Source organism: Mya arenaria, chromosome 9 (genome assembly GCF_026914265.1).
Source record: "Mya arenaria isolate MELC-2E11 chromosome 9, ASM2691426v1".
NCBI classification, from domain to species: domain Eukaryota; kingdom Metazoa; phylum Mollusca; class Bivalvia; order Myida; family Myidae; genus Mya; species Mya arenaria.
In genome coordinates, this window is record NC_069130.1 from 44,876,916 (window position 1) to 44,897,324 (window position 20,409).

At 34.7% G+C, this 20,409-nt stretch overlaps 1 protein-coding gene across 1 annotated transcript in view; it reads left to right on the plus strand.

Moving 5' to 3' along the window:
- LOC128246075 (sodium- and chloride-dependent GABA transporter 1-like) overlaps positions 1-20,409 on the plus strand; it is a 37,726-nt gene that overhangs the window by 14,397 nt on the left and 2,920 nt on the right. The window contains exons 6-14 of the mRNA XM_052964283.1: positions 817-949; positions 4,396-4,531; positions 6,563-6,665; positions 12,304-12,428; positions 15,227-15,339; positions 16,381-16,512; positions 16,845-16,944; positions 17,523-17,623; positions 19,729-19,896. Coding sequence (XP_052820243.1) covers positions 817-949; positions 4,396-4,531; positions 6,563-6,665; positions 12,304-12,428; positions 15,227-15,339; positions 16,381-16,512; positions 16,845-16,944; positions 17,523-17,623; positions 19,729-19,896 — 1,111 coding nt within the window. The remainder of the gene's footprint in view (positions 1-816; positions 950-4,395; positions 4,532-6,562; positions 6,666-12,303; positions 12,429-15,226; positions 15,340-16,380; positions 16,513-16,844; positions 16,945-17,522; positions 17,624-19,728; positions 19,897-20,409) is intronic.

Below are 20,409 nucleotides of genomic sequence, written 5' to 3' on the forward strand. Positions count from 1 at the left end.
CTTCGGGATCGTTGAAAATAATCTAGTTATTCTTGACAATGGAAATCGCTTAAGCCGCTTTGTGATTACACGGAGGGCGTTGATGGTGTTACATTTACCACTTCTAAATTAAACCGATGTTGACAGTTTCTTTTATTCATATGAATGTTTAATATATTTTTAGATTTGTTTTTTATTTCGAATTATTTATACAAGTTGCTTCCACAGTCCTGGCAGAATTGGTATGACGATAAAATAAACCACACAACAGAATTGCTTCAACAGTCTTGATAATTAAAAGCAGAATGAAAGTCGTACACCAATACTTCTTTTCTTTCTGAATAAGCAAAATGCTTAAAAGCTCATTCTTACTTTAACAGCTGAAGATAAAAAATAAATATTGATTATACATTGAATGGCCAAATATATGCGTTCTTTAAGCAATTTAAATATCGACTTTGGATTGATATGATTATGTGTCGTTAAAGTGACTTTAAATATCTAAAATACTTTGAATTACTATGTTTATGTGTCGTTCAAGCGAATTTAACTATCGAAAATTCTTTGTATCGCTATTTTATGCTTTGTAAATGCGAATTAGAATATAGAAAATACTTCGAATTGCAGTATTTATGTGTCGTTAAAGCGAATTTGGATATCAATAATACATAGAATTACTATATTTAACATGTGGTATTCCATATACAGTGTTTTGTGACTTATTGACGACATAGCACCAAGCAGGGCATAAAGTTAGTCGTTGATTCTGTTTTTAATTTGTAAATGTACAGGTTTTTTTCTAGTATAAAGCCTAAAACAGACAATTGCAAATTCCAGGTACAATGTTCTCCAACTATCTGATGGAATAGGGACAGCTGGGGCTGTACGATGGCCGCTACTGTTGAGCCTGTTTTGCGCCTGGTTAATTGTGTTCCTCACATTGATTAAAGGGATCAAATCATCTGGAAAGGTATTCACTATAATATCGACTGGTACCAAGAAGAGATTATCTGAATTGTTTCTTGATTTCTTCGAAAATGCTTTTGTAAAGGAACAAGTCAAATGAAGTTCCGCTTGAAGTACTGTATGTAGGTTTGTCGAGTAAAGGGTTCAGTTAGTGTAGTCCTTAGCACTTACCAAATGTATTCATGCCCAAACAAGCTGCAGTTCTATAAAAGCCAATGTGTATATTAACACTCAGTGTGTCTATTGTTCTGATCATAGTTAAAGTTAACAATGTTTTTAACTTTCAAATCGTTACTGCTCTGGAAAATTAGTGGATAAACTTTATTCCGCAGCATTTGTAACACTATTTTAAGATAAATGTTGCGGTTGTCCATATTTATTTTTACATATGAGAGCTTACCATCAAATATTTCACATGTAAACGTTAATAACGATGACGTTATCGCGTTGTAGACTTTAAATAAACCGGCCCATTAATAGTTTCAAAGTTTCTCTGGGATATTCCAACTTCAACGCTGTAAATAACGTTAACTAAACAACAAACGCGGTTTTAAGAGCTACATCGTCAATGATATCGATTGGTTATTGTACGTGACATACATTTAACCGCAATAAAATTTCATTTGACCCACCCCTCATTTGGATGAATCGTTTGGGTACTATCAGTCTGCCAAAGGTATTCCAAAGATGTTGCGTTATTCTTATTAATGTAATTGAATCCTCTACAGTGGACGTAGGGGCGTATGAATTAATTGAAACCTCTACAATGAACGTAGGAGCGTATGAATGTAATTAAATCCTCTACAATGAACGTAGGGGCGTATTAATGTAATGGAATCCTCTACAATGAACATCGGGCGTACGAATGTAATTGCACCCTCTACAACGAACGTAGGAGCGTATGAATGTAATTGAATCCCCTCCTATGAACGTAGGGGCGTATTAATGTAATTGAAACCTCTACAATGAAGTAGGAGCGTATGGATGTAATTAAATCCTCTACAATGAACTTAGGGGCGTATTAATGTAATGGAATCCTCTACAATGAACGTCGGGTGTACGAATGTAATTGCACCCTCTGCAACGATCGTAGGAGCGTATGAATGTAATTGAATCCCCTCCTATGAACGTAGGGGCGTATGAATGTAACTGAAACCTCTACAATGAACGTAGGAGCGTATGATTGTAATTAAATCCTCTACAATGAACGTAGGGGCGTATTAATGGAATGGAATCCTCTACAATGAACGTCGGGCGTACGAATGTAATTGCACCCTCTACAACGAACGTAGGGGCGTATGAATGTAATTGAATCCCCTCCAATGAACGTAGGGACGTATGAATGTAATTGAATCCCCTACAATGAACGTAGGGGCGTATGAATGTAATTGAATCCCATACAATGAACGTAGGGGCGTATGAATGTAATTGAATCCCGTAAATCCCTTACAATGAACGTAGGGGCGTATGCATGTAATTGAATCCCTTACAATGAACGTAGGGGCGTGTGAATGCAATTGAATCCCCTACAATGAACGTAGGGGCGTATGAATGTAATTGCACACTCTACAACGAACGTAGGGGCGTTTAATTAAGAAATGAATTGCGGGGTAGATGTCATTATTGGGGTATGAACACAGTTGGGTTGGTCAATGTGTGTGGAGTCCACGCGTACTTTGACCAACCCAATTGCGTTCATATCCCCGATAATAACATCAACCCCGCAATTCATTCCTTATATTTACACCAATAGTTGATTATTTCATTCAAGAATTGTTAAAAGATACTTCATTTCATTTAAGAAAACCTTTCAGTAACCCGTTCTTACCCATTCGGTAAATAGAACGCCCCGACTATAACCGGAAATCTTTTTTTTCAAATAACGTCACAATAACGCGGGAAAAGATCAACCACTTGAAATCACTTTAAAACGTAAAATTGAAACACTCCTGGTACCAATATATTTTAAATATAATAAACTAACACTTTTAAAAATGTTGATCTTTATTTTACGGGACCTGCAGACACAATACAACAAATAACAAGATAAATAGCTTTCATGTATATTGTTATGCAATGAATTACGATCCGAAGATATTGCGTTCATCGATTGATGAACGCAATTACCGAAAGGCAGTTCATTTAAGGAATGAAAGTTGAGGTGTAAATATATGTAATTGAATCCCCTGCAATGAACGTCGGGAGTATGAATGTAATTGAATCATCTACAATAAAAGTAAGGGCGTATGAATGTTTTTAAAACCACTACAATGAACGTAGGGGCGTGTGAATGTAATTGAACCCTCTACAATGAACGTCGGCCGTATGAAAGCAATTGAACACTCTATAATGAACTTCAGGGTGTATGAATGTAATTGAACCCTCTCCAATGAACGTAGGGGCGTATGAATGTATTTGAACCCTCTTTAATGAACGTCGGGCGTATGCATGTAATTGAATCACCTACAATGAACGTCGGGCGAATGAGTGTAATTGAACCCTCTACAATGAACGTAGGGACGAATGAATGTAATTGAATCCCATACAATGAACGTCGGGCGAATGAGTGTTATTGAACCCTCTACAATGAACGTAAATGCGTATGAATGTAAATGAACCCTTTACAATAAACGAAGGGGCGAATGAGTGTAATTGAACCCTCTACAATGAACGTAGGGGCGTATGCATGTAATTGAATCCCTTACAATGAACGTAGTGGCTTATGAATGTAATTGAACCCTCTACAATGAACGTAGGGGCGTATGCATGAAAATGAATCCCTTACAATGAACGTAGTGGCGTATGAATGTAATTGAACCCTCTACAATGAACGTAGGGGCGTATGAATGTTATTCAACCCTCTACAATGAACGTCGGGCGTATAAATGTAAGTCAATCCCCTACAATGAACGTAGGGGTGTATAAATGTAATTGAACCCTCTACAATGAGTGTGGGGCGTATGAATGTAATTGAACCCCCTACAATGAACGTCGGGCGTATGAATGTAATAAAATCCTCTTTAATGTACGTAGGGGCGTTATACCAAGATCAACACATAGTTTAAACTAATTACGGTTTCGCGTGTAGAGAGTGCTAACAGACTTCCATAAAATCCTAAATATTATTTGAATTGACATGTTATCAAATATTTCAGACCAAGGTTTGTTGCCAGATGGCAACGCTTATACAACTAAATAAAGTATTAGCCTTAATAATTGCTGAGTTGTTTGCGATTAAAAGCTACGTGGCCACTTACCCTTTATTCAAAATGCGCCAATTTACCGCTAGTAAATCTTATTCGTACCAAATTCATTTTTTTTTCTTCGATCATTTTAGTCAAACGACTTAAAAATAATACTTTTACCAATGCATTTAAAACATTATTGATATCAACCTTTATTTTGACCCATTAAACACTCAATAGAATACTGCTTTATGTCGATTTCCAGGTGATGTATGTAGCAGCCACTGTCCCTTATCTGCTACTGTTGGTCCTACTGGTTCGAGGTGCAACACTTCCTGGCGCCCTGGATGGGATTTTGTACTATGCAGTTCCCAAATGGAAGTATCTGTTAAAGTTCTCCGGTAAACATGCATGAACATATTATGTAAAAAGGGTGAAAGAAATGTTATATCTGCTGTATTATAAAATGTCACATACAGCCTTTTGCCATTAAGGGGGAAGGGTGAAAGCGTTATCCGTTATCATAAATAAAGAAGCCAATAAATTCTTTCTGCTTTTACCACTCGACGTGTTAACCTTTTAAGTACTAACAGCAACCAATGCGCAATTGCATAAATATTTAAAATAACGACATCAACGATTATTATCAGTAGTCCGCGCGGAAGCTATTTAGAAGGACCGGAGTAATGAGAGATTAAAGTCGTATTCATTTTTTTTTGTCTTTGCATGATAATTCTTCAACTTCAGTGTCAACGGCTTTCAATCTGTTGTGATATATTTAAGAATTCAAGAATAGAGTTGGTGTCATTTTAATTTACAGACAAACTATCTGTTTTAATATTCCATGAATATGGCAAGTTGCAAATCCAGCGATTTGCATTGTCGTAGTCAAAACGAAGTTTATTTCATTGTTTTATCCAATTAAATGCGTGACAAAAGATGTATTCAGTAATACAGATTGTTAATTATCAAAATAAAGCACATAAACTAAAAGACCTACAACATTCGACAAACTCATTTTGAACCATCAGAACATGTCAAATGTTACGCTAATAAGTTTAGCCCCCTTTTAAAGCCAAATCCTGGATCCGCCACTGATTATTATGGCGGCATATAATTGTGAAAATAAAACCTTTAAACCTTTTTGTAATGTCATGTAATAAACCCCTTTGTATAAGTCTTGTCATGCAATAGTCGAAACCTTTTGCCCTCGTTATTAAAGTTGGAAAAATAATATTATGCAATTTAACCCTTTTTGATGTGTATCTAGATGTGTTTGTCCTACTGCAGATGTGCAGATGTTTTACTCATGCATGATGTATATCAAGGTGTGTTTGTCTTACTGCAGTATTTCAAGATGCGACAGTGCAGATGTTTAACTCTTTCTTGATGTATATCAAGATTTGTTTTTCTTACTGCAGAATGTCGAGATGCAACAGTGCAGATGTTTTACTGTTTCTTGATGTATATCAAGGTATGTTGGTCTAACTGCAGTATGGCGAGATGCAGCAGTGCAGATGTTTGACTCTTTCTTTACGTTTATTAAGATGTGTTTGTCTTACTGCAGTATGGCGAGATGCGGCAGTGCAGTCTTTTACTCTTTCTCGATGTAAATCAAAGTTTGTTTGTCTAACTGCAGTATGGCGAGTTGCGGCTGTTTTGCTCTTTTTTGATGTTTCTCTCGGTGTGTTTCTCTTACTGCAGAACTGCGAGATGTGGCAGTGCAGATGTGTTTCTCATGCATGACGTATATCAAAGTGTGGTTGTCTGACAGCAGTTTGGCGGAATGCGGCAGTGCAGATGAATTGCTCTTTCTTGATGAATATCAAGGTGTGTTTGTTTTACTGTAGAATTGCGAGATGCGGCAGTGCAGAAGGTTTACTCTTTCTTGATGTATGTCAAGGTATGTTTGTCTTACTGCAGTATGGCAAGATGCGGCATGGCAGATGATTTACTCTTTCTTGATGTATATCAAGGTTTGTTTGTCTTATTGCAGTATGGCGGGATGCGGCAGTGCAGATGTTTTACTCTTTCCTGATGTTTATAGCGGTATGTTTGTCGTACTGCAGTATGGCGAGATGTGGCAGTGCAGATGTTTTACTCTTTCTTAATGTTTATAGCGGTATGTTTTTCTTACTACGGTATGGCGAGATGCGGCAGTGCAGGTGTTTACTCTTTCTTGATGTTATTACGGAGTGTTTGTCTTACTGCAGTATAGCGAAATGCGGCAGTGCATATGTTTGACTCTTTCTTGATGTTTATTAAGATGTGTTTGTCTTACTACAGTTTTGCGCGATGCAGCAGTGCAGATGTTCTACTCTTCCTTGATGTTTATTAATATGTGTTTGTCTTACTGCAGTATGGCGAGATGCGGCAGTGCAGATGTTTTGCTCGTTCTTGATGTATATTAAGGTGTGCTTGTCTTACTACAGTATGGCGAGATGCGGCAGTGCAGATGTTTTACTCAGCTGGCATGGGCTGGGGAGGGATATCCACATTGGCAAGTTACAACAGGTTTCACAACAACATTGAAAGGTATTGTTTTAGTAGAGTTTAAATGTTCCTAGATGGGCATTAAAAAGGAATGTTTTATACATTCTGACATATCCTCGAAGGAAATGCACATTCTATTTTAAATCATTATTATATTATAAAACCGATCATAACTTTGTGGTTAGATGTTCGGGTCCCTTTTGGTAGTTAAAAATGTTGATTAGCACAATTTAGACGATCCGATTTCATTACTGAACTAAGATATTTATCCACATTGGCAACTATGTAACTATCCCCCATGCGGATTTATCTCTTATTCCTGTTTGCTCGTCTGCTTTACGTTTGAATCTAAAAATTGAATTATGCCATTATAAAACCGATCATAAAAATTTGTATTGCATGCTTGGGTCCCTGTAGTTTAATTTATTTAGCACAATTTAGATGATCCTAGTTTAGCACTTAAATAAAATAATTATCCACATTTGAATCTAAGTATAATGTCAATATCTCTCAAACACATTACTCTTTAAGTCCTAGTTTTTCGTCTACTTCTCCCATTAAACAACCGATCATACTTATTAGTATTAGATGATAGGTCCCCTTTAGTCTAATTTGCTCTTGATTAGCAGAATTTAAATGATACTTGTTTTGTCAATTAAATAAGATGATTATGTTAAATCTCACAAATAATATGGAACAAAGCAGATTACTCGAAATTGCAGTTTGATTAAATTGGTGTTAAATGATGAAGACACTTGGGCTGGTATTCATAAAATAATATGTCATAACTCACAAGTCATTTTTCAAAGTCGAGTAGCTTACTAGTCATATAATATAATAACTTAATTGTAACACAATTTAATCTTTCACTGTATGTAGTTTGCGCACTTTTATAATGGATACTTTTGTTTTAAATTGACTTCAGTTAAGAAACGACTTGACAAGTTTTTATGCATACGGTCCCTGTTATATTGACAATGAAACTCAGAATATACACAAATTTACCGTTATGATTAAAGTCAGAACTAATCATGATATCAAGATTTTTATTTAATAGATAATTTGTCCGGGGTTACAAAATTAATTGTATAATTACAAATTAAAATTAACATTAAAACAAATTATTTATTTGTTTCGAAACAGTGAGTATAACAACTCTGAAATACTTCTTCGGAAAAGTGATCGTGCGATATGTGCGTTAATAAGACGATCACTGTGCGTTTAATTTAAGCATTCATTCTCACTCCCAAAAAAGATTTACCACAGTTAAAACAAATGTTTTAATACATCAAAAAGGATTGAAAATGTCGAAAACAATGGTTCTTATAAGGATAATGTTTAAATTGGAAGAAAACACGGTATTTCTGCCTCATAAGGCGATAGTAGACCACAGTAAATCTTCTAGCAAGTCAAGTCAAGTCAACAGTTTATTGAGTAATTAAAGAGCACTGGCCCAAAATACATAGCATACAACAATGGCATGAGATGTGTCAGGGTTATTAATCGATAAAAGCAAAGTGTAAATAAAAATCATGATTACTTCCCCTTAACCATTAATGTTTAGAAGAAGATGGTATACATAATAAGCTAGCTTTCGTAATTCTTCAGATTGATTTGTGTTTAATAACCTATAAAAATCTTCTGATTAAGTACCATTAGAATACCAATTAAATAAATATTGCGTTCGTATATCATTATATTTACAACATATAAAGAATGCATGGTATTCACAGTCTAAAATAGAAATGTTAATTTTATCTAGACAAAACCGACAAACGCGTTTTACCCTTGGGATATTATTTTGCCTAATAGTTTCAATTAACAATTTGAACATCTAAATTTGCTAAAAGCTAATTTGTGTTTGTAAGGTATGTCTAAAGATAAATAATGTTCCACATTTAGAAAAGTTTTGTATTCTTTATAATGAAAACACCGACTGGAACTGTTAATAGAATCGTGCCAGTTTTGGTTGAAACAATCAATAAGTCTCCGTTTAAAAACACTGATAAATATAGATATATCGCCAACATCTTGATATCCGGATATTACCGAAGCCATACATTAAAAGCATATTCTTTTCTTCTTACAATTTACCCAGCAAGTGCGTCCAACTTCATCCAACGACTTGAGCATTAAGTAACATTGTTTAGGGTATCTATTATTAGAAAGTTGTAATAATTTGCTAAAAATATCTAATAGAATTAGAAAAATAATTCATACATAAAGGCAATCTTCCACATTCACCAAGAATCATACATGTATTAGTGCTTTTATTAACACCAATATGCTTCATACAGAAATCGTTTTGTACATATTCAATCTTAGGACAGAATGTATAGCCCCAAATCTGGGACCCATAACATAGAATAGGTTCTATCATAGTGTCAAACATTTTAAACAGTTCTTTTGTTGGAAAATAACCAAAAGGTTCCTGGTAACGTTTAATAGCAAAATAGCTTTTTGAGCTTGAGCTGCTAGTTTGTCTTGTGCTGGTGTCCATGACAACTGTGGACTAAACAATATACCCATGTATTTATAAACAGATGTTGTTTTTATATTTACGCCTCGAAAGAACCATTTCTCATTATTTCCTAAAGGGCCACCATTTCTAAAAACAATTATTTCAGTCTTATCAAGGTTGACCTCCATACCGGTATTTTAACAAAAACCATCTATTACGTTTTATTGTTGTTGCAATTTAAAAACCGTTTCCGCACAATTAGCTAGTCATCTGCAAACATTAGGCAAATAATATCTGGCATGTCATTAGTAGTGAAAATCCAAGAACCACAGTTTTCTTGTAAAAGGGCTGATAACTCATTTATGAATAGGACAAAAATTGTCGAACTTGACTTGCTTCCTTGTCTTGTACCGACATTACATGGGAACAAGTTTGTTGCACCATCTGGTGTTTTAACACATGAATTTTAATCGTGATACATAGCTTTAAGAACTCTTAAAAAAGACCATGTATACCTGTATTTTGGAGTCATTGGAACAGTTTAACGTGGTTTATTTTGTCAAAAGCCTTACGAAAGTCTACGTATAAACAGTAGAAGCGCCCTCCCTTTTTTGATAGATATTTTTGCACCATGGCTTGTAAACGGAATAGGTTATCGGTTGTCGAGTAATTACGACGAAACCCAGCTTGACATTCATCAATTTTATGGTTGTCTTCAGCCCAATTATATAGCCTTTTATTAATGGCACCTGAACATATTTTGTACATTGTATTAGTTATAGATATCCCCCGGTAGTTCCCCGGTACAGTATTAGGTCCAGATTTGTACACAGGACATATATTACTTTGCCCCGAAGACAAGGAAAAATGCCAGTTGACAGAATGCTATTAAATAAGTGTAACAAAAAAGGTCCTATATCAGAACAAGTGCATTTATAAAACTTGGAGGGGATTCCATCTAATCCACAGCTTTTATTATCAACAAGATTAGAAGTAGCAGGTACTATCTCATTTAAGGTAAACGGATCGTTAAGTGGGCTAGCACTATGATCAATCGAATTGTGAATTTTTTCAATATTGGGATCAACTAACACAGCGTTATCGCCATATAGTAAGCTTTTGAAATAATTAAACCACTCATTTGGAGAGATACTATACACAGTCTTTGATTTCTGTATACCAAGTGTCAGCTGTTTCCAAAAATAGTTGGGATTAAGGTGTAACACTCGTCATCCCACCAAGGAGGTTGATCAGACACGTATTTTGCTCTAAATTTCCCCAGCTTCATAATATAGTGCTGTTAACTTGTTTATATATTGGTTAACACCCTCATTCAAAGACTGTAATATTTCATGTGCGAGCAACTGTAACTAATTATATCATCTAGCAGTTCTCTTCTTTGTAACATATCTTTTGATTTAAATTTAAATTTACATGAGATAGGAAAATGATCAGATTCGTCCTTATTCAAGACTGAAAAATCCGTAACATATTGAAAAAAACAACAGAAGAGGCTATCATATAATCAACGGTACTCTGTCGTTCGAAAAGCAAGTCTATTCTCCCCGTATATCACCTGGGAATCTTCCATTGAATAGATGCACATCACAAATACAGAAAAGTTCACTAATGTTTTACCAAAATTGTTCCCTTGAATAATATCTTTGTGGTTTCGTGGAAATTCAAAATTACTTCCCTCGTATTCTACGTCACCAAATATAAAGTCAAGATTATCGTTTGGGATAAAATCTAAAAAGTCTCTCGTACGTGAATTAAAATCCACGGACAGAAACAATGAAATATCCGGATAATCAAGCTTAATGGTTTCAAAATGGTCAAACAATTGCAAAATACCATTTTTCTCAGTCATTCGATAACAGTATTTGGATCCTTCAGGAGAAATATATGTAAAGTACATAATACCATCTTTACAATCATGCAATAAAGACAAGTTTATATGTAATACAACACAGTCGTTATAATGCGTATATATACGTTCAATAATATTCAACTTATACAGAGCACTACTTTTAAAACGCTGATTCCCCCCACTGTTTCGTATAGCATTTTCGGTCATTGTTCTAATACAATCAAAGTGAAAATGTGACTCTATGAAATTATTAAATTCGCCCTTAGTTTTACTCAAAGTTTCACAAATGCAAATAATTTCAAATGAGCTTAAAAAACTCTTCAATGAATTATTTTTACAGTGTTTGTTTAGCCCAGCAATGTTCCAAGTTACAATGTTTATATTCGTGGTTCCATATGAGTAGTCATTTGGTATGCCTCGGCCGAATCCCTAGTCGGTTGACCCATCGGAGAGTAAGTCATCTCCGGGGGTTTCCGTCTTATCGCTGATTGGTGCATTCTCACCAACTGGTATACCATGTGCTCCTATGTCACGACCCTCGCGCTGACTTTGGACCAATCGTCTGCTCTCGCCGTCATTGTTTATGTGACCACGTGTTGTTTGAACATGTGGTGGCTGATCACGCGGTCTATATTGAGCGCGTTTACCAATCTGAATAATGCGGTCGCTACTGTCATCGTATTTGAAAACAAAGTCATTGACAAATAATTTGTCAAATCTGATTCATACATAGTTGCCTTGTTGGCGTTCATAGATCATTTTTTCACCAAGTATTCGCCTATGCCTCTTCACTCGGTCACTATAATCCTGATGTACAGAGTTTGGGGGATTACGTATACATTTAAAGACATTGTTTGCCCTGTTTATAATAGATTGACAGTCCGTAACTCTGATGAAGCGTGCAATTATTGTACATGAACTCGCATCCTGTGATTTTACCCTATGCGCCCTGTCGATGTCAAATTGGTCGGCCTGTGCCCCAAAGTTCAACGTTGTTCTTAAGAAATCACTTACTTTTTGCTCCGTAGTTTCCCATTTCTCATTAATATGACCAGATGTCCCACTAAATCTTAATAAGTTATTCCTCCTTGATTGGTTTTCTATTTGATCGATTTTACTTTGTAACTGCGACACCTGATTTTTAAGGTTTATATTGTCCTGTTTAAGATAGCATTCACCAATCATTTAATATTTTTGCGGTTACAATCTTGTTAGCAGTAATTGATTCCATAAGTGCATTATTTAGTAAATAGTTAAAGGTTTATCATTCAAAATATGTGTTTGCTATACATGTGTATGCATTGATTTTGAATAAGAGTGATCTTTAAACCATTTGCTTTGTAATTCAGAGACGCAATTCTTTTACCCATACTGGACGTTTTGACAAGCTTCTTCGCTGGATTTGTGATTTTCGTCAATTTAGGCTACATGTCGCATGTTTCTGGAATACCCATTGATCAAGTCGTCAAACAAGGTACGGTAATGTGTTATGTGATTTCTGTCTTGTGACTTTATAGTATTCTTTTCCGATAAACTCATCCATTTGCCCCTGTAGAAAACAATTCAAACGGTAGATGTAGTCCCCAGATAAAGAATATTTAAATTAAAATTTTCACATGCCTTGCTTTAAGTTTGGCTCGTTTGGGTGTAGCCTTTGTTTCTTGTACAATTATTTGTTTATATACACATTATTATACAAGAAGTATTGGTTACACCCAAACCACAGTCATTTGATAGGAATGAACTGCTGCATTGGTGTCATTTGACCTGATATACATTAAGTGACAATAAACCTAGAGTTATTCATTGTTTCTTCAGATTTATAAAAGAGGTCACTCCTACCAACGATTTAGAATAAAATAACTATGCATTACTGCAGTTTAAAAATGTCAGAAAAATCTCGAAAGGCCTAAATAGCTTCTACAACTACGATTTGATCTTAAAAGGATTGAGTACGTAAAACATGCCAAGAAAAGTACCCACACGAAATCTTGCAACAAAACATGCAGCCGATTATCCTCCAGCCTTTCAATAGCAACCAGTATTCTTACCTGAACATGCGTCTAGTTGACGAAATTTGTTCAAGTTTCCGAATGTATCCGAATAATTCTCAACACAGGGTCTGTATCCAAACAAGAGTGCCTTAAGCGGGGTATTGAATTAAGAATACACGAGAGAAGCATGACAGAAAAAAAAATTATTACAGTGTTAGATCGTACTTTATTCCACTTGTTGACATAGACATACAGTATTTTAACAGGTGGTTGCGCCACTCGTGAAAATATTTCATCTTCATAAAATTCACCGAATATCATATATTGTATATGTATATTATGTATACATTGACAATGACTTTGATTAAGTTGATATACTATTTTTAGGCTTTCTATGGCAAAGGAATTTGAAATGCATCTTAATCGAAATAAAATTACAATTTCATGTCACACAGCTTACTGCGCACATGAAATTTAGAAACAGACAAAAAGCCATTTAAGTTAAATCTGTTTACGACTTAGAATTGTTTCCCCCAGGTAACATCAAACGCAATCGAGTCTGGGTTACCATCTTTCGTGTCTCAGAACGTTCAAATTTAACAATAAAACTTTCAATAAACAAAAATCAAGGGTCTCTTGTGTATAGAGCGTATTTAACACGATATATAGTCTTAAAATAAGAACTTGTTAATAATTTATAACATGTATGCTTATTTTGATCTTTAATTTTCCCTTTGACAACTTTGTTCATGTTTAACTGAGATCATAGTTATTAGAGCACTCATTTGTCTTTGACTAATTTTGCAAATCCGACAACGGTAAATAATTAAGCAAGTACTTTCATACGCAAAATGGCACTAATGAAAACTACGAAATACTAGTGGTGACATTCAAATGCAATAATTCCCCCCCCCCTCTTTTATAATTTCACCTTCACGATTTGGACATTTTAACTTCTCAAATTCATGAATTAACGATTTCAACTTTTCGATTGTCCGACTTTAATTTCACGAGTTCACAAATTCGCGATTTCACGATTTCGTGCAGTTGAAATCGTGATATCGTGAATTCGCGGAAATACGGCATATCGTAAATTCATTAATTCGCGAGAAGGTGAATTCTTGAAATTCAGAAGTTGAAATCTAAAAAACTTAAATCATGAATATGCGAAGTTCAAATTATGAATTTGTTATAAAGAAATCCATTAATCATGAAATTTTGAATTTGAAATGCCACCAGCCCTTTGTAGAAATCTTATATATTAATAAATGTTCTACATTTCAAAGCACATTCATTGATTTGTTTGTAATAATTTACTTAAATCAATATTTTACTGATATTTATCCGATACGTTTAGTTTCAGCTACGTATCGCAATATATCGACTTATCGATAATATCCCATATTATTGAATAAATGTGTGTTTTTGGTGCGTTATCGTGGTGTGTTAAAACGCAAAATCCGCTCGTTATCGGTAGAAAACGTGCATTTTTCATAAACTTTACGTGCCGTTTATTACCGGCTTTTTGTTTTACATCAGCGCGATCAGGGCCTGTATCATTACCATGGTCGCTTAGCGACCAGTGTTTTGACCGAAAGTTGGTCAACGATGCAAACTTTTGCACTAAAGCAAGTTTCAGCATAAATAGCTGTATACAAATAACAAAAAATGAAATAAACCACATTTAACTTACATATTTTCTTCTGAGTTGTCTTTTCCTGGCAAGCTGATGTGTGTTTACTAAATAGATACCTTCTGCAGTTGTTTTTTACTATTTGTTTGCTTAAAAGCTCTAGATAAAGTCTAAAACGTTTAACTCCGTTAGTCGTTTGCAATGAAAATCAAATCAAATATTTCTCTAGTGCTGCAGGTGCTGCACATTTTATCCATGACATGTTAACATTGTGTTCCGGTTTTAATAATTTGCCAAAACATATACATGTTAAAGTATGAATAAATCGGTAGTAAAGCGATTACCTGATAGGTATTTAGTGTAAATAATCCAAGTAATCCAGTCAATTTCTAAACACAAAAACTTTCCAATCGACTGAACACTGAAAAATATGGCGTCGCTACAAAAATGCAACTGTCGAGTTATGTTGCGGCCCTTATCGAGCTTAGTGTAAAACTTTGCGCTTGACGTCGCGCAAGTACCCGATTAAACACTGCTTTAACAGTATACGGAACTTAAAGTTATTATTTATTTTGTCTTTTTAGGCTCTGGGATAGTATGTTTTTGTTTAAGGCCCGAGGATAGCAATTATTTTTGTCTTTTTAGGGCCGGGGATAGCGTTTATGGTTTACCCGGAGGCTCTTTCTCAGCTTCCTTTACCGCAGCTGTGGTCTGTGCTGTTCTTCTTAATGCTGTTCACAGTCGGACTTGACAGTCAGGTATAATCTTCGTTCAGTAAATTCAATATAAATGATTTGAATAATTGATGTATTAGCAGAGTTCAGTCAATCTCCACAAGAAGGGAAATTAGAAATATTTGATTAGAAATGATCATTGAAAGCGAAAAATGCCCCTTATAAAAAAAATATAGAAAATGTTTTGAAAAAACGAAATGATATTAATGATTTCAAAGTCATCCCAAAACTAGTCTCTTTGGTATGAGTCTGAAATACTCAATTTAATACTTTCATTTTTTTGAAAATGGTGTACTATATGAAAAAGCTAAGACATAAATTATGATTGTATTTTCGAAGTCTGTGTTATTTTTCCTTTAATCAGTATATTATAAATATAGGGTTTGTCACAAATCGTCGTATAATACAAATAATGATTCAACTCGTTCAGGAAATATCTTTGACATCTTTAAGCGAGCCAATGAACATATTTCCTGAATGAGTTGAACAAATTTGTAGATGATATGATGACGAGAAAATATCTGCCTGTTTCACCTGCCCTATTGATATGCTAAATACCACAAAGAAATGCCATTTCACGCGCTTCATGCATTTTTTAACCTTTAAGGATGAAAAAGACCTAATGATTCTTGGAATTATAATACGGCTTCCACCCGTATTTGGGATCGCTTTTAGTTTTGCACTTTGTTATGATGTCAACGAAAAGTTTCAACATGTTCAAAATTACGTGTAGTTTGTGATTTCGATTTGAAAGATCTTCGTTCAAGAATATTTACGTAGGGCCCTTTGTCGAAAACAGTTCTAATAAAACAGGATCTACAGTTTTAGTCCAACCGTATCTGCCATGTTCACATTAAGTAGTAGTTTGTGCTTTCGATTCGAAAGATCTTTCTTCCAGAATGTATCGATATTTATGTATGATCCTTTGTCGAAAACAGTTCTAATAAAACAGGATCTGCTATTTGGGATGTAGTTTGTTCTTTAGAAGGATCTGCCTTCCGGAATGAATGAGTTTGAAGCATATTATCTTACTATCAATTTATTGTAACTACTTTGATATTTTAGATGGTGCACGTGCAAACTGTGACGTGTGCAATCATTGACACGTTTCCCAAACAGTTAATCAACAGAAAACTCATCGTCACCGGTAGTGTTTGTTTTGTCATGTTCCTCCTTGGCATATCATGTGTTACCCAGGTATGTATTTAACCTTTCGTTTTTGTTGCGACTGGTTTACTTATATTTTAAATCGAAACACCTAAGTATATTACAGTGCGATACGCAATTAAAATGCGGTTCTCAATATCTACGAACATCTAAAGGCGACACTCAAACCTTCAGGTGGTTTTATTAGTCTCCTTTTATTTCATCGCGGTTTTTATAATCTCTGTATATTTAAGGGCGGTATTAAACATTAAATTATATTTCAGGGCTGTACTTATACTCTCCTTACATTTTAGGGCGGTATTTATACATTTCTGGGCGGTTCTTATACGCTCCTTAAAACTTGTATTCCCCTCATATTTTAGGGCGGTATTTACGTTCTCCAAGTTCTTGACTGGTACTGTGCTAGCATTGCAGTCATGTTTCTTGCCTTCCTTGAGGTCGTTGGCCTATCATGGATGTATGGTATACATTTAAATGGAACATACCTTTCAAAATGTTAATTGTTAAAATATCCGAGTTGCAAATATGTGACAGTCTACTTACACCATGATATATTTGGTATCATTTAAAGTTTATACAATTTCCTTTGATGATTGAATGCTAATGGAACTAATACGTTTATTTAATTGCGTACGCATTATGTGCGAATTTCGTTTCGTGAATAAGTTTACATGTGGCATACATTTCAAGTTGTACGCTTTTACACCATGATATATTTGGTATCATTTAAAGTTTATACAATTTCCTTTGATGATTGAATGCTAATGGAACTAATACGTGTATTTAATTGCGTACGCATTATGTGCGAATTTCGTTTCGTGAATAAGTTTACATGTGGCATACATTTCAAGTTGTACGCTTTTAGGTGTTATGGTTAGGAGTTTGGATACAAATCATCGTCACAAAACCGTCACAAAATTACAGTCTATACTTTATTTATAATAACTTTGAATAATTGAAAAATGCATTTTATAATAGGTTTTAATATACCATTACCCAGTAGGAATACCAACTTATTGCCAACTTATTGCCAATTCCAGGTCTGCAGAATTTCCACAACGACATTGAGCTAATGTTGGGCAGGTCTTTATCGCCCTTCTGGGGAATATTTTGGCGATTTATAACACCAGCGATCATAATGGTAAGGTTATTTCTGACGTTCTGACAATGCTGTAGACGAGCTTAAAGCGCTTGTGATATTTAATTGACGTAATTAGACATGTGTTCCGTTCCTATGGGGTACCTGCTCAAAATAAAATATTTCTTTTAAGCAGAATGCATCAGAAATTAACTGATATAAGAAACATCTTCACAGCTGTGATCGATGGTAAGGCGATATTGTTTTGCTTATTTCCACTAATATTTATGTGAAAAACTACAGAAACAAGTTCAGTAGCCAAAGGTTTAGACATGAACCCCACCGGCCCTATATTTTCCTCCAAACCATACACTTTCTGCCGTAGTTTGGATTTCTTCTTTGTAATTTCCTAAAAAAAAATGTTCATTTACGACTCATTTTAAATTTGACAGTTTAATACTTCACATACTGAAAATAATAACGTCTGACTGCTTATTCACTGAATTGAATTTATTCGAAATATTGGACAAAAGTAAAATGTTCACCACTAGAATGTTAATCTTTACATAATGTTGTTATTGGCGAGTATTTCTTAATTTCTTATGACAATAACTGTACTCAGAGGTACTTAGATTACGTCAGATACATATTATAGTAGGTATCATTATCGATCATGGTTGGTGATCGTTTATATAATTATATACATAACAATGTAATTAGAAAATTAACATATGTTTTTCCGCCAACCAATTTTGAAAACCGAGTTTAAGGTAGCGAAGTTAGATGTGTAAGTGCATGAAAGAAATTTCCATCGATATTTTATCTATGTTAAATTTCAATTGATAACGCTTATGGATCACTAAAATGAATTTTCATGACCGGCATAATGTCACTTCTCCTTCCTAAAACAATAAAAGTGTCCCTTGGTGGTTAAAAACACATACAATATGTTTTAAATGTGGGCGCCACAATAAACGACTATTTTTAAAGACCCATATTGTATTCAATGTCGTAATTGTTGGATAAATAAAGAGGTGTTCAGATTGCAGATGTTCTACAATTTATCACAGGAATGGGTCCAGAACTTGACGTTAAAGGGAGTGTAACTTTGAGGCGTACCCTTTTAACTTTCGCCCCTCCCTCAAAACCGAACTAATTTGGTTTAAAGTGTTGGCAAGGGATTAGGTCGGTACTTCCTCATGAATCACTCTAATAATTTCTAGTTCGAAAAGGTGTTTTTCTGTTGTTTTCCTCATCATAACATGTATAAATATATCGTCATGAACCTTGTGGAATATATCTCTAATACTCAACATCTTATATGGGTCATGAACCTCATGTTATATTGCTTTAATACCCAACATCTTATATGGGTCATGAACCTCATGTAATATTGCTCTAATACCCAACATCTTATATGGGTCATGAACCTCATGTTATATTGATCTAATACCCAACATCTTATATGGGTCATGAACCTCATGTAATATTGCTCTAATACCCAACATCTCATATGGGTCATGAACTTCATGTTATGTTGCTCTAATACCCAACTTCTTATATGGGTCATGAACCTCATGCAATATTGCTCTAATACCCAACATCCTTTATGGGTCATTGCCCTAATGCAATATTTCTTATATATGCAACATCTTATATGGGTCATGAACCTTGCGATATATTTCCCTAGTATCAAACATCTCAATTTGGTCATGAACCTCGTGTCATATTGGCCATATATCCAACATCTTATATGGGATATGAACCTTAAACAATATTTTTCTAATTTCCCACATCTCAAATGGTTCATTAACCTTATGCAATATTACTTTAATTTCCAACATTTGACCATGTACCATGTATATATTTCAGTTTAGGCGATCTTCAGAAAATAGAACGGGTGTACCTGGAAAAAGCCCCTTTCTGTAGATCTTCAAAATTACATTCTTAGTTAGCCTGGTCGGAAAATAGACTGCCTGAAAGATACTCTATGAAACTACTTTAGGAATTCGTCAGTATCGACCTTAGTAAAATTAATGAGCAGAAAATTTAAAAACTCATTGTCATTGACCCACACAAAAATACAAACAGCAAAAATATCAATATTGCTCTGTTAAACATCATCTCATATGGGTCATATCATTTAGTCCGTATCATCTACTTCGCAGCTAATATGGATCATGAACCTTGTGCAACTTTCCCCAGTAACCTACGGCAGCTACACCTACCCAGGTTGGGCGGTCGGTATAGGATGGATTGTGGCCTTCCTTGCAATTGTTCCCGTCTTCATATGGATCCCATATGAGTTGAAGGGCCACACTGGAAACATTCTCACGGTTTGTTTCGTGATTTTGTTTATGCTTTTGTTAATTACACGGATTCGGAAAGATACTATATTCGAACAGAACAGAAGAGACTGAGATAAATTATTAAGACTGGTACATCATCTTCTTAACCACATGTATATCATAATTATGGCTAGAACAGCTAGAGTATTTATAATTTAACTGATGATTGTATGCATCGGTTTTTCTTAAATTATTTATTTTATCGAAGGTGGCTGCTATATGGTTGTGCTGAGCGTGATTAACACATTTTTTTCTAGATGAAGTAGTCTAATTAGGAATTCGTTTCTTGCAAATAACAAGATCTATCGGAACCACATGATCTTCGTATTTTAGTAATTTAAACAACCCTGAATGTACGGTCATTTATTAGAATTAAACAATGCAATATAATTATGAGACGTATTTTGATGTAACAAATTATTATGATGATAAAGATGATAATTAGAAATACATTGAATCAACGACGAATCTATGCTGTTAATTTAAAAATCCCTTGGTGTA